Consider the following 13,768-nt stretch of genomic DNA (forward strand, 5'->3'; position numbering starts at 1 on the left):
ATCCAAGAACATCGGTTCGGTTTTTTATTTTTCGGTTTCGATTTAGGATCGGTTTTTTTGGGCTCGGTTTTTACCGACTTTTATCGATTTCAGTTCGGTTTTGATTTTTTGCTCGCCCCTAATAAACGGCACACATAAAATTCATACAAAAATGTGCAAAGATAATAATAAATGAACAGATTCAAATAGAAAATGGAAAATGGCAAATAAAAAAGGGGCCAATCCAACCCATAACATGTTAGATACAGCGAGGCAGGTGAGAGCGAGACCAATTTGGAATATTCGGAAAAAAAATAAAAAAAATTCAATCAATTGGAGTTTGTGTCAATTTGAATCTCAAACGCAGTCTTGCTCATTTTCTTCGATTACAAGGGCTTGTTCACAATACACACACCTATACATACATCTCTCTCTGTGATCAATTGAAAGCTCCGCAATTCCATGGCTTCTCGTCGACGTATGCTTCTCAAAGTCATCATTCTCGGCGACAGCGGGTCTCTCTCTCTCTCTCTCTCTCTCTCTCTCTCTCTCTCTCTCTCTCCCTCTCTCTCTGGCTTTCTCGCTCGTCTATATGTGTAGTGTGTGTTGATGATGTTTGATTTGATATTCGCAGGGTTGGGAAGACATCTTTGATGAATCAGTATCCTCTCTCTCTAGACACACACACACATCGTTATATATAATTGAGATAAAATAATTAGTGTCAGATCCTTTTTGATTCAGAGATGCATACGAATTATATGAATAATTGAATATGATATTGTGAACTTGTGACCTATAATACATCTAGTGTGTGTGTGTACCTTAATGAAAGTAAACTAGATATGTGAATCGCAAGTTCAGCAGTCAGTACAAAGCCACAATTGGTGCCGATTTCTTGACCAAAGAAGTCCAATTCGAGGACCGGCTTTTCACCTTGCAGGTAGCACCACGCGTACTGTCCTTTCTAATAATTATTATATTTAACTTGATATAGTTTCTTAATTTATTTATCTTAACGAGCTCTGCTTCATAAAATGTTGTGAATGAGGCAGATGATTAATTTAATTTATCTGTCTATTCCGTTTAGGTGTTTATATGTTTTACCTGCCAAATAGATTTATCTGTTTACTAACGTTTAGGTTTTTATTTGTTCTACCTGCCAAATAGATTTATCTGTTTATTAACTTGTAGGTGTTTATTTGTTTCACCTGCCAGATAGATTTTGTATTTCTGTATCAAACTATGTGTTTCTGCAAGTATACTAGTCTTATCATAACCTACTAATTTATTTATGTCCAAATCTTCACCGGGCATAATTAACTTATTACTGTACTGATCATGATAAAATTCCTTACTGATTTTTGAGTTTTTACTTTTTATGTTTTATATTACTTGTCCCTTTATATATTCTTCTCATATGGTCTTCGTTTAGATTGATCAACTATGAAACTTAGTTAAGTAATTTCCGCTAGAAAAATTAGCAAACCAAGTAAGGTTTCAATAACAGCTAGATAAAATAGATAATCAGTAACTAGGTAGCTAATTAAAGCAATTAACTAGATATTATGTAACAATAATGTAAATGTAATATTAATATATGCATGAAATTTTTAGGTTTCCTTGCCTTTTTCTTCAGTAGCTAATCTGCCATGGTATCACCATGTAATTATCTACAATTCTTGAGTACTACCCATTGCAAGTGCAGTTCAAGGGATTAGATTATGCCTCTCCTTCTAGACTTCTTTAAGGAATTGCCTACTTGTTGTCATTGCCAATTGTTCCTATTAACTTTAAGTCATTATATAGGAAATATAGTAGTTGTGATTAATACCTTGCTATACTTTTTTCTGATTAATATGCAGTGTGTTTTAGGAATTTAAGGTATTCTATTATCAATCTGAGTGTTAAACATGCTTGTGAACTATTTTCATTTTGCCTGGTGGTAGGATATTACGATTACCCCAAACATAGTATGCCTACTTTATTGCTTCCATATTTTTAGGCCATTTACAACAGTGCAGGAGAACAATAAATGCTTAACATGAGATCAGTGTCAGTACAACTGCACTGGGCCATCTCTAGTTGATCATTAGTATAGTTGTCAATGGACCCTGTATAACCTGACGAGTTTTGTTTTTTCTGATGAATATGCAGTATGTGTTTTCTGTACTTTTCTGATGAATATTATGCAGTATGCAGTATGTTTTAGGAATTTAAGGTATTCTATAATATCATTCAGAGTGTTAAACATGTTTGCGGACTATTTACATTTTGCCTGGTGGTAGGATGTTGCCCCAAACAAAGTATGCATACTTTATTGCTTCCATATTTTTAGGCCATTTACATCAGTGCAGGAGAATAATAAATGCTTAGAGCTGAAACATGAGCCAATGTCTGTACAACTGCACTGGGCCATCTCTAGTTGATAATGAGCCTAGTTGTCAATGGACCCTGGTCCCTGTATAACCTGATGGGTTTTTTTTTCTTCGTCAAATTTGCTCTTTATTGTTTTGAATTGGTTATATATTTGTATTTAATTATGGGGGGGGGGGGGGTGGGGGGGTATTTAGCCTGTGAACCTGGCTGCCCATGGGGGAGGGCTGCCTTACCACTAGGCTACAGCAACAGCCTCTATTTACACTAAAAGAAAACATTTGAAAGATAGCATAAACCATATTATTATGTTCTATATTTATTCTCCCAGCTAGCTATTCATAGCAACTAAGGTTTTTAGATCAACCTTGAGATTTGCAATTACTAGGTGCAAACTGTACGAGTTTTTGTGGTTAGTAGTAATTTACTGAAGTTTCAGGTCTCTAGAATCTTCAGATTTCCTAGGTAAGCTTACCAAAACTAAAACAATTAGAGTAAAGACATTTCAAAATATGAAAATGTGCATGTCTAAGTGTGTTTTGATTTCATAATTGAGTGCATAACTGCATTTAATATGTATCTACCATGAAGAAATTATCAATATAGCTTGTCGTTAACCTTGCTAGTCGAATAAAACATACGTGTCATTCTTATGATGTCTGTCATCCTAGATCTAAGAGCCATCTCAAGCTATCCCTATTGCATTATTTAAGACCAGTTGGATCCTCTTTTTAGATATGGGACACAGCAGGACAGGAAAGATTTCAAAGCCTTGGTGTTGCTTTTTACCGTGGTGCTGACTGTTGTGTTCTTGTACATGATGTTAATGTCATGAAGTCATTCGACAACCTCAATAATTGGCGAGAGGAATTTCTGATTCAGGTGACTATAATGTAATCAATAGTAGTATTATTTCTACTGTTGTGATCATATTTAAGTCTAATTTTTTTTTTCTTCTGATGTTTAGGCCAGTCCCCATGACCCTGAAAATTTTCCTTTTGTTGTACTGGGGAACAAGATAGATGTTGATGGTGGCAACAGCCGAGTGGTATGATACTTATATTTTCTTATTTGTCTAATATACTGGTTTATCTGATTTATCGAGTTCACAAGGGAGAGCACACAGGTAGTTCAAGAATTTATATTCTAACTAGTGGTTCAAGAAATTTAACAATGATCATATGTCTGGTGGTCTAGGATGGAATCCGTTTCTTGTTTGTTATTTCACCTAGTTCTTTATTGCTCTCTGTTGTAGAGGGTGATTATTTATATCTGTTTGGAGCTCTGCCTTGACTGTATCCATCTCTATGTGCTCTTGTTTTTAAATCTTAGGTTTCTGAGAAGAAGGCAAAAGCTTGGTGTTCTTCTAAGGGCAATATTCCTTATTTTGAGACTTCTGCCAAAGAAGGTTTTAATGTTGAAGCTGCTTTCCAGTGTATAGCCAAAAATGCTCTTAAGAATGAACCGGAGGAAGAAGTGTGAGTATCTTTTTTAGCATTTGGAATTTTGTTTCTGAAGATTCATTTGTGTTTGTTTGGGGAATGGGGATGCTTACATGTATCATTTGATAAATTAATAGTAAATCATTGCTCCTGCTAAAATACAGGACACGTCTAATTAATATGGGAATTTTAGGAAGATTTGGGGGAGAGGAGATTTACATCGATCCAATTATTAGCTTAATTGAAAATCATTAAAGCATCTCCAGCAGGGTCCCTAAATATATAAAAACAATTTAATTTCTCAAAAGTGAGGACTCTGTATTGATTAACAACTCCAACAATAATCCTTATTTGTGTATCCTATTATTATTATAGTATTAAAGTCAAAATCTATTAGCAAAAAGATAATGTAAAAAATGTGGGAAATAGTGTACAAAAGGTGGTAACTGGTAAGTGAATATTTAATCATTAAAGACCAAATGAGGAATGGGTTAGCCATTACCTACATATGAGGAATGAAAAGTGGATCCTAAAAATTTAAGGAATGACTAGGACTCTACTGGAGTGGATTTTTGTAGCATATTCCTCAAAATTGTAGTTTAGGGCATCATATAACTAATTTGTTGGATATGCTTTTACAACTGCTAAATATAGAACATGTCTAGCTATGTAGTAAATACAGCAAGATCGTGTCTGGTGACATGATGAATTGAGTTGTAATTTTAAATCTCAAATTTAAGCTTCTATCCGAATGCCTTGGGATTGAATTATATCTGAATTTTATGTTCTTTTGGTTATACGAACATGTCATTTGTTGCAAAATTTATTCAAATGAATTACAAGTTCCCAAACAAGCCAGAAAGAATTGGAAAATGAGGTGACCAGAGGGTGGCCATATGATTTCCAATTAAATGAATGGTGCTGTGGAACATGAACATTAATCACAAAAGTTCTAATAATTGAGATCCCTGTAAACTTTGTTTTGATATATTTTACGTCTTCTCTTTATAAACCATTTTGGTTGTTTTTTTCTCTTTGGTGGCTTTTAATAGGTACCTTCCTGATACTATTGACGTGGGTGGTGGGCGACAACAAAGATCATCAGGCTGTGAGTGCTAGTTTCATTTGGCATCTAAATTTGGAACTCAGAATGTGGGAAGACTTCTGCCTCAACCAAATATCTACTTGCTGAATGCAGAATTGATCAAACTTCTGTGTATACTTAAGCAGTCATAATGCAGCTAAATGTTTATACTTTGGATATCATTATTTTTTCTGTAGTTAAACGTTTTCTACTCTAATTTTCTGTGGGCAAACTTGCACCTTCATTTTGTTCTTATGCATACTATTCTCTGCATTCATTAGTTGATGTGCTGCGTATTGAAATTTGCACCTTGTATGTAAAGGTTTCATGCTACTTGCAGCGTGCATTTTCAACTTTTAGTTTATGTTGTATCTGTCTGGTAAATTGCACCAAATAATTGAGCCACTTTGGGGTTTTCATCTTTGGAGGTTGCAGCAGACTTGAGTTTTCGGTTACATCTGTTGATCATAAAAGCCTCAAGTATCAATGTTCCCGTACAGGGTAGTTCAAGAGTTTACACTCAAGTTCAGTCATATTTTTCCCATGTACAGTTCTTTGGTTAAATAATTTGGTTGCAATAAGTGCCAATAACCTCATCTGTTTCATGATACATGTTCATAAATAGCAGGGAACATCAGCTAAATGAAAAAGTGCTTTAGAAGTGAGCTAAATATTGCATCATCATCAGTTTCTGGCTTGGAGTGTTAGTGGGGGCAAGCAAGATGGGAAACTTGTAATCAAAACTAGGTAGTCAAAAGGATGCACCAAGATGGTGGTTGCGGAAAGAAGCATTTACAACGGTGTCATCTCAATGACCCCTCAGCTCTTCGCAGATTGAAGCTCCTTGATTTTGTTGACAACCACCAATTTGGTGCATCTTTTAGCTCCCAAGTGTTTGTTAAACAAGCTGTCTCGTCTTCCTTGCCCCTGCTAACATCTGGTATGCAAATTTTCGGAAGCCGAAGCTTCATTAGTGGCACTTCCAAAGACTGGCTGAAAATCTTAATTTCTTCTTCGGGCTGGGGCATCTGGTGACCCTTGCTGCCAGTGGTGTTGCCCATTGTCAAAAGCTACACAGTAATATGTGTTTCATAGACAAGAAGAGTTCCGATCAGTTGAGTTTTTTGTGCATGTAAAAAACCATTATTATTAACAGAATTAGAGCATCTTCAACAGACTCTTCATAGTGACTCTAAAATTGAAATTTGAGGAGGATGATACTTTTGCTTACTCTCTTAGTTGCTCTTAAATCTACTAAATTTCTCTCATCTCCTCACTTTTAAGGGCTACCAGTCACTCTTAACTAACATTTTATATTAAATTTGTAAACACACATTCTCTTCATCCACTTTCTTTTGTACTTTTATGCACATAACTTACTTTTAATAATATTAAACAAAGTAAGGAGTGAACATAAGGAGTATTGTTGGAGTTAAATTCATTTTAAATCACTAAGAGCATCTACAATGGTGCTCTTAAGTCCTTTAAAAAATAATATAATATATGACTCCCACTAAGTTAATACATTAAATATTGTGACAACTCCAACCATACTCCTTATACTTGCTCTTAACTTATGTTTTATTATTATTTGAGAGAAAAGTTGGAGAGAGAAGTGAATAGAAATAGAAGAAAGTGATTATTTTATTCAATGAAAATAAGTTAGGAGCACCTAGATGCTCTTTAAAAGAAAGGAGAGAGAAGAAGCTTTTAAATTTTTAAAGAGTTACTAGGAACCCATTGAAACTCTAATTTTTTATATCCTCCTAAGATTTAGAATTAAGAGCTTGTTTGAGGAACCCATTGGAGATGCTCCGAGAGCAATTCCAAGAGTTGCTCCACTGACTCCCTGTAAAAATTATTATAATAGACACTCTTAACCCATTTAGGCATAGAATGAGGAGGATGACTCCAACAGTTCTCAACATCTTTATCCATTGTAAAAGAGAGGGAAATATGAGAGGAGTGAAATGATGGATAGGTTTTGGAGGGAAACTAACACATATTAATATAAAATTAGTTTAGGAGTCCATATGTACTTCTCTGTATTGAGGAGAGTCTTGCAGCTCCTAATTTTTTAAGAGGGAATACAGATGCTGATAGAGTCAAAATTAACATCAAATTCACTAGAATATGATTTAGGAGGCAAGGTGGGGAGTCTCCTGTCGTTGCTCTAAGAGCTAATAATTTATATTATATTTAAAAATGGGTTAGGAGATTATTGAAGATGCTCTTAATACAAATAGAAATCCATTGCCTTGTTAAAAAATAAAAAGTGATACTAATTTTGTACATAAAGGGATTATTAGTGCATGTACAGTGTAACACCAGATAGTTACACTTACACCTTGCAAGAACTTCGCCTATCATGGTTGAAATAAACAGAAAATCCACCAAAACCGGTTCACTACCAATTCGCCATTGGAGCATCTAGTGTCTAGTCCCATTGGAGCATTAGTGGTATTGGTATATCACCGTTCAACTTGTTAACATTTGTCAAATTCCTTCTTCCAATGAAAATACTTGTGCCAAATTCTCTGGTCAGAAAAGTGTATAGAGTAATGTAAAGTAATGAGAAATAGAAAGAAAAGTAAATAAAATAGTAGGACCCATCAATATTTAAGTGATAGATTAAGAAAAGTAGATGGAATCAGTGGATGTATGGAATTTTTATATGATAAAAATTAACTAATTTGGGAAAATTTTGACATGTATAGAATTGAATGAGATATCCTGAAAAAAAAATGTGTAGAAATTAAAAGGACAGCTCTTGCCGCAAACACTCTGTAAAATAACTCGGTTTCACAAAAGAAAACTTTTTCAATTCAAGCATTTCATATTATAGCGGAACAAAATTTCATAAATTCTCTCGTCACGATATTTTTGTTTTCCTTTCAATTTGATATAATTATCTCCAGTAAAACTTCTGTATTTAGTTTATACATACATTAACATTTTAAATGACATAATAAGTTTCCAACTCATCTAAATTTAAATGTTCGCAAAGTTGAAATTAAACAAACCCAAATTCCATAAATTCCCTGTTCACAAATACTCTCCTTTGATCATTTAATTCAAACAAAATAAACCAACTGCCTTTTGTAAAAGTAACAAATAGCAGCCAAACCACAAGAAAAAATTGTAGCCCAGGGCCAAAATAGATAAAAATTCACGAAAATTTAAATGTGGTTGAGAGAGTGGAATCATCAGATAGAAGCGAAAGACTAATTTCAAATGTGTAATCACATATTTTCATTTGAACTATGCATCTAATCATCACCTGATCCACAACATCTTTAAAACAAAACAAAATAAAGGCCTCATAGAGAAGATTAGTTATTCAACACAAAAAATTCAGCCATATGCTTGTCTTTAATTTTTTGCTTAATCATTGGCCAACAAAATAAATAATCAAAAAATCAATCAATTAGACTCAGTTTATGGGTGGTGATATATCAGAATGGTCGGCAAGGCAGATTTAATCTCCCATTACGACGAACGAGACCAATCACAAATCGTCATTGTCATTTTTTAATTACATTAAAAAAAAACATAAAAAAGAAAAAAAAGAAAGAGATGTGGGTATAATCCAGGCCCCCGAATCATGAGAGAGTCAGAGGGGGCAGACATGACGACCCGATTAATTTACGTGTACATAGTCATGCTTCCTTCTTTGTTATCCGGTGCATCGGCTTAATTGTACACGCTGAAAAAACTTATAAGTAACTTATAAGAAGCTTATGAAAAATATATATACGAAGAAGAAAGAACGAAGAAGCTATGGGAACAGATCAAGTGTTGAAGTATTTTTCGATGAGATGGATGAGGTTGTGGTTGTGTTTTACTTTTTATAGTGTGTGTTGTTAGGGTTTGGAGTCGTTTTATTGGGCTATTCAGACTTGGACAATGGATACTGATTTGAAGCCCAGGCCCATCAGTTACTCTTGTTAGTTGTGTTATGGACAGTCCGTTTTTATTTTATTGTTTTGGATCAGTCAGGCAACTCAGGCTCCTGTTTTTTGAGCATTGTATTTATTTTTCGGATGGTTTTAATATGCATTGCTTAGCAAAAGATTATGGGCATGTTTTCCTCGATATAATAATTATTTAATAGATGGCTAATATTTTATTTTTTAAGTATAAATTATTTATTTTTAGAAACAATATATATATTATGTAATTTTTATGAAAATAAATTAATTATTTCTGAAAAATAATATAAGTTAAAACAGCTCCTTATATTTGTGTTCATGAAGATCTTGCGATGTAAAAGAGGGGGACTGGTTATATTTTTGCAGCTAAATTTAAATTTTGATTGTATTTTTTCAAGTATTGATAAAAAAAAAAACTTGATTGAGCTCATTGTTTGGATATGGAAATATAAATAAAAAACAGTGATACGAGAAGTGCAACAACTTAACCAGATTGAACCGGTTGCTTCTTTCGAATATAACAATTTATCTTCCCAGTTATTTACCACCTTATTTATGTGAAGCACTTTTTTTTTTTACGTGAGGTATTTATGTGAAACTGGTCTGTGTGTGTAGTTCATAGTGATGAATAAGTGATACTGACTCTGTTTGACGTATCTGAATATAGGTGATTATTGTATGTTTATTAAAAGTAGAACTCAGAAGCTGAAAATCACAGATTTATAATAATCTGCAGACCAAGTCAAGATATCAGGTACATAGAGTCTGTTCTTCCGTCAGTTTTGTGTTAGGTATTTTTGTACACAATTCTTTTCCTATCTGATTCGTTTCTGTAAGTTCAGCATCGGAAATTTAGGCAATGGGAATTCGGAAGCTCATGTTTCAGATGTAGTTGTTGATGGAGCTAAGAGCATCTACAGTAGGGGAGCCCAATTCCACTTACACGTGGGTCCTTTTTAATGTCACGTAAACATTAATTGGACATTAGAAAAATGTGGTCACTTCCCTCCAATGCACAGGCTCACTTCCACTTACAAGTAGGTCTCGTCAAATCTTATCTTTAATATTTATTTCGATTTATAATATATTTTTTTTGAAATAAAATCACTTGCATTACTTAAATAGAATCAAAACAAGACTCTCAACCACAAATTCAGGAGGATTACTAATCCATTCCTGCACATCTGACATAGTTTGCGTTGTTTTTGCTAAGACATGAGCTACGACATTCGCAGATCTATGAGTAAACTCAATTAGCACGTTATCAAAGTGCTTACAATAGTCGACACAATTCAAGACAATTGTGTGAAAATATGACTCTCCCTGGGGTTTTTGACAAGCATCTGACAATAACTTTGCGTCTGTTGTGAAGACACACTTCTTAATGCTCAACTTTTTAAACCAAGATAGTGCCTCCTTTAAGCTTATTGCTTCCGCTTCACTGGGTTGCAGCAACACTTCGATCCTCTGGCTCTGAACTCCCACAAAATCACCCTGATCATTTCGGATGATTGTTCCCACCCCTATGCAGTTACTAGGGCCGTAAACAAACCAAACTATTCGTGAGCTACTCGAGTTCGGTTCGGAAAATATTCGAATTTGATTCGGTAATAACCGAGCTCGAGCTCGAGCTATTCGAATGTTTTACCGAGCCGAGCTCGAGCTTCAAATTACTGGGCTCGTAAGGTTCGCGAGCCTTATCGAGCCTCTATTATTTTTTAATTTTTTTATTATAAATATATTTTTACAAATATATTCAATATTTTATTTATAATTTATATATTTAATCGAATCGAACTCGAGTCGAACCAATCATATTTCGAGTTTTTGTCAATATTTGGTAACTCGATTCGAGCTTTCGAGCCGAACTCGAGCCTATCGAACTATTTACGAGCCGAGCTTCGAACTTGAAATTAAAGGCTCGGTTGAACTCGAACTCGAACTCGAGTCCCGAACTTTTCAGTCGAGCTCGAGCCGAGCCTGGCAGTGTTCGACTCGGCTCGGCTCGTTTACACCCCTAGCAGTTACTATCCACAAACCTGGCCGCATCAATATTTACTTTAAACCACCCCTGAGGTGGTTTGCACCAGTACCTAGAGCTCGTGTGCACCGCTAATCTCTATCTCCCCACCTCTTGCTGCGCCTTGCTCCAATCTGATAACATATTCATCGCCCCTTCTTTCACCGAAAACCGACATATTAATCTTGTCCCAAAACCATTTATTACGATTCCAAATGCTCCAACACAACAATGATATGTACACTAATGATTATATAATTAGGGGAGGGTTCTGGTATAAACTTACAAACTTAAAAACTTTTTTTGTTCAACACATATATAACTTGAGTTCAACATTTTTTTAACATATTTTGTTGAACATCGATTAAAATAGTTGTGGAGAAGTACGTAAACTAATTTCTAAATGTAAGAACTAAAATAAACATGTTATATAACTAATATTTATGTTTCTAGACCCTACCCAAACCCCAGAGGTATAGTTTAAACATCTTTTTAGATATATTCAACACAATGATAATTAGTGTTCAACACCCGATGTTGAACCCCAGTTATAAATGTGTTGAAAACGCGATTTATTTATGCGTTATTTTTAAAAATTGTGATGTTTTTTGAAGAATTTTCAACATGGATACTTTATATAACTAAGGATTAACACGATGGGAGAATAAAAAAAGTTTGTAAGTTTGTAACTTAAAAAAGTTTTTATTTGATCCTATCCCTATATAATTATACTTAATTTAAATAAAATAAATCTGTAAATATAATTTAAACAAAAATATTATATTAAATTTACAATCAAAATATATTATATAATTAAAAAAACACTAAAAATAATATAATAAAATATTATAATAACATGGAGAAAAGCAAATACATGAACAAACCTTCATAAAAGCTGAAAAGTAACGTGCAGGTGTTGTAGGAACAATCGGACCTTGGTCCTGCGTTTTATGATACTAATTAAAGTTCGAACAGAATATTAACCTTAATCGCTACGGCGCAAGCGATTCAAATCCACGTCTTCTACTGTATTCCCTGATTCTCCTTGGACGAAGTGTGGCCTTCGATCTCCCAAGGTGTGCCTCTCCTTAAAGCTCCGAAAACCCAAAACCCTAGCTGTCTCCTTGAGAAAAATGTCTGCCTCTCTCAAACTCTAGTATGAATTCGTTTTGGTGTGTCTTTCAGCTTTAGGAGAACGAGAATATATATAGGCTACAGTAGGGATCATGCACCATTAGGTCAGGCCTTCCAATGACATTCCGGGCCAGGCCCAATGTCATTAAATATTAATTCAATCCACTAAAGAATTAATATTTGCAATACCTTTCCTAATTCCGTAAATTAATTATTTAATTCGGCTCCCATATTAATTGCTTATAAATTCCCCATGTTTAAGATATCGCATGTCCATTAATTAAATTAATTTCTGACAATTAATTTAATCAATATCTTTTATCCTTGATCATCCACTCAACCTTATAATTATGCAAGAACAAATCTGCCTGCAGGACTAAAGCATAATTATCTTTATGAGCTTTCAAGAGGACATCATCACCCGAATATATTTTTCGGACACGGTTTCCTTTTATAGTCAATATCCCACTCTGTATATAATGTCATTGCCCAATACATAAATTCGTAATTTAAAATAAATTACTTAACTTATGAGTCAAGGCATGTGCATTAAATACAAGTGTCAATCACTATATCCGGATTAAGAACTTAAGCATTAATAACATCATAGAATCTTAGTTCTTTTGTCAGAATTAAAGAAACAATTATTCTACTATTTTGATCCCGTTCAATATACACAAAGTATATAAGTATTATTCAATAGTCAAGATAAACATTTTCCAAATAATACTTCAGTCGTTCCAATGGTTTGTCTAACACCATTTAGACTGTGAACCTTTATTATATTATATAAGGAACTCGACAATCTAATCTTCTGCTATCCCATTTGATACTAGATTGTCTACAATATATAATATACAGACAATGTGAAAACATGCATTCAAGATTCTCAAATAATTGTTATATACTTCAAACGAATATTTCAGTATAACCCTAACAGGTGTCAGGTGCGCTCAACACACTTGTAACTTGGAGAGTTTTGAGAAAGAAGAAAATGTTTATTTCATAAAAGCTGAAAATGTTTTGATACTGTGACCGGTTCCACTTTTAGTTTCTCAGGCAGCAACTGGGCTTGCGCCGGGGATACTCTAAGATCTCTGGAACTTTGAATGGTGTCAGAATCAAGGTTAAAAATAAGTTACAAAAGCAAAAATCAGAATGTTACCGAAATACAGGTGCTTAACTTTACAATGACTATTGCTGGTACAAATTAAGGTGAATAAGAATTTAAAAACGAGATTTTGCTGTTATCTGTAGACATGTCACAGTCGAATTAGATACACAATCCTAGATAGATTCTACACCAAAACCAAGGTGAGAAGGCTGCAACTGATAGATTAATGAACAAAGTATGTCAGTTTAAAATTTTGTCTTTTGATCATTGCATGTACAAGAATAATAATATTAAGATTCTAAAATACTTATGCCTACGCTCGATACTTATTGCCAGTCACAGATTATAAGTACAGGGTTCTTCCGGTGTTTACGAGAGAAGTATGGAACATTATTCAAAACCTTTGTCTTGAGCAAGTTGGTTCTTGTGGTTGGAAATATGCGTGAAACAAATATAGGCCTTGGGGAAGACGGCCAATCATATAGTAGAGATGTACAAAAAATCCGAAATCCGATCCGATTCGATCCGGAAAAAAAATCTGAAAAATCCGATCTGAAAAAAACCCGGCCCGGTCTGGCCTGGTCTGAAGATTTTAAATAGACCTACTATTTTTCAACCAAATCCGGCCCGACCCGAGATCTGAAAACCCGGATTTAAACCCAGATTTTAATAATCTCGATAAAACCC

The 13,768-nt window shown here is 34.2% G+C and overlaps 1 protein-coding gene and 3 non-coding genes across 4 annotated transcripts; 1 reads left to right on the forward strand and 3 right to left on the reverse strand.

Annotated features, from left to right (window-relative positions):
* The first annotated feature begins 242 nt into the window (after nt 1-242).
* LOC108199918 (ras-related protein Rab7) lies at nt 243-5,214 on the forward strand. Its single transcript, XM_017367941.2, has 7 exons — nt 243-494; nt 614-640; nt 823-922; nt 3,091-3,237; nt 3,323-3,403; nt 3,688-3,833; nt 4,850-5,214. The coding sequence occupies exons 1-7, from the start codon at nt 442-444 to the stop codon at nt 4,914-4,916; spliced, it is 621 nt and encodes a 206-aa protein (XP_017223430.1). The 5' UTR covers nt 243-441; the 3' UTR covers nt 4,917-5,214.
* A 2,865-nt stretch (nt 5,215-8,079) lies between these two features.
* On the reverse strand, nt 8,080-8,170 carry LOC135148598 (small nucleolar RNA snR60/Z15/Z230/Z193/J17). The gene has a single exon (XR_010286675.1). It is a non-coding gene; the product is annotated as a small nucleolar RNA snR60/Z15/Z230/Z193/J17 (small nucleolar RNA).
* A 140-nt stretch (nt 8,171-8,310) lies between these two features.
* On the reverse strand, nt 8,311-8,408 carry LOC135148601 (small nucleolar RNA Z43). Its single transcript, XR_010286678.1, has one exon. It is a non-coding gene; the product is annotated as a small nucleolar RNA Z43 (small nucleolar RNA).
* Nucleotides 8,409-8,455: 47 nt separating this feature from the next.
* On the reverse strand, nt 8,456-8,557 carry LOC135148609 (small nucleolar RNA snoR100). Its single transcript, XR_010286686.1, has one exon. It is a non-coding gene; the product is annotated as a small nucleolar RNA snoR100 (small nucleolar RNA).
* Between the last annotated feature and the right edge of the window lie 5,211 nt (nt 8,558-13,768).

Source organism: Daucus carota, chromosome 8 (assembly GCF_001625215.2).
Source record: "Daucus carota subsp. sativus chromosome 8, DH1 v3.0, whole genome shotgun sequence".
Classification (NCBI taxonomy): Eukaryota; Viridiplantae; Streptophyta; class Magnoliopsida; order Apiales; family Apiaceae; genus Daucus; species Daucus carota.

Coding starts and splice junctions, on each gene's coding strand:
- LOC108199918 (XM_017367941.2), top strand. CDS start 442: ATGGCTTCTCGTCGACGTATGCTTCTCAAAGTCATCATTCTCGGCGAC. Junction 641..822: donor AAGACATCTTTGATGAATCA/GTATCCTCTCTC, acceptor AAAGTAAACTAG/ATATGTGAATCGCAAGTTCA. Junction 923..3,090: donor ACCGGCTTTTCACCTTGCAG/GTAGCACCACGC, acceptor TCCTCTTTTTAG/ATATGGGACACAGCAGGACA.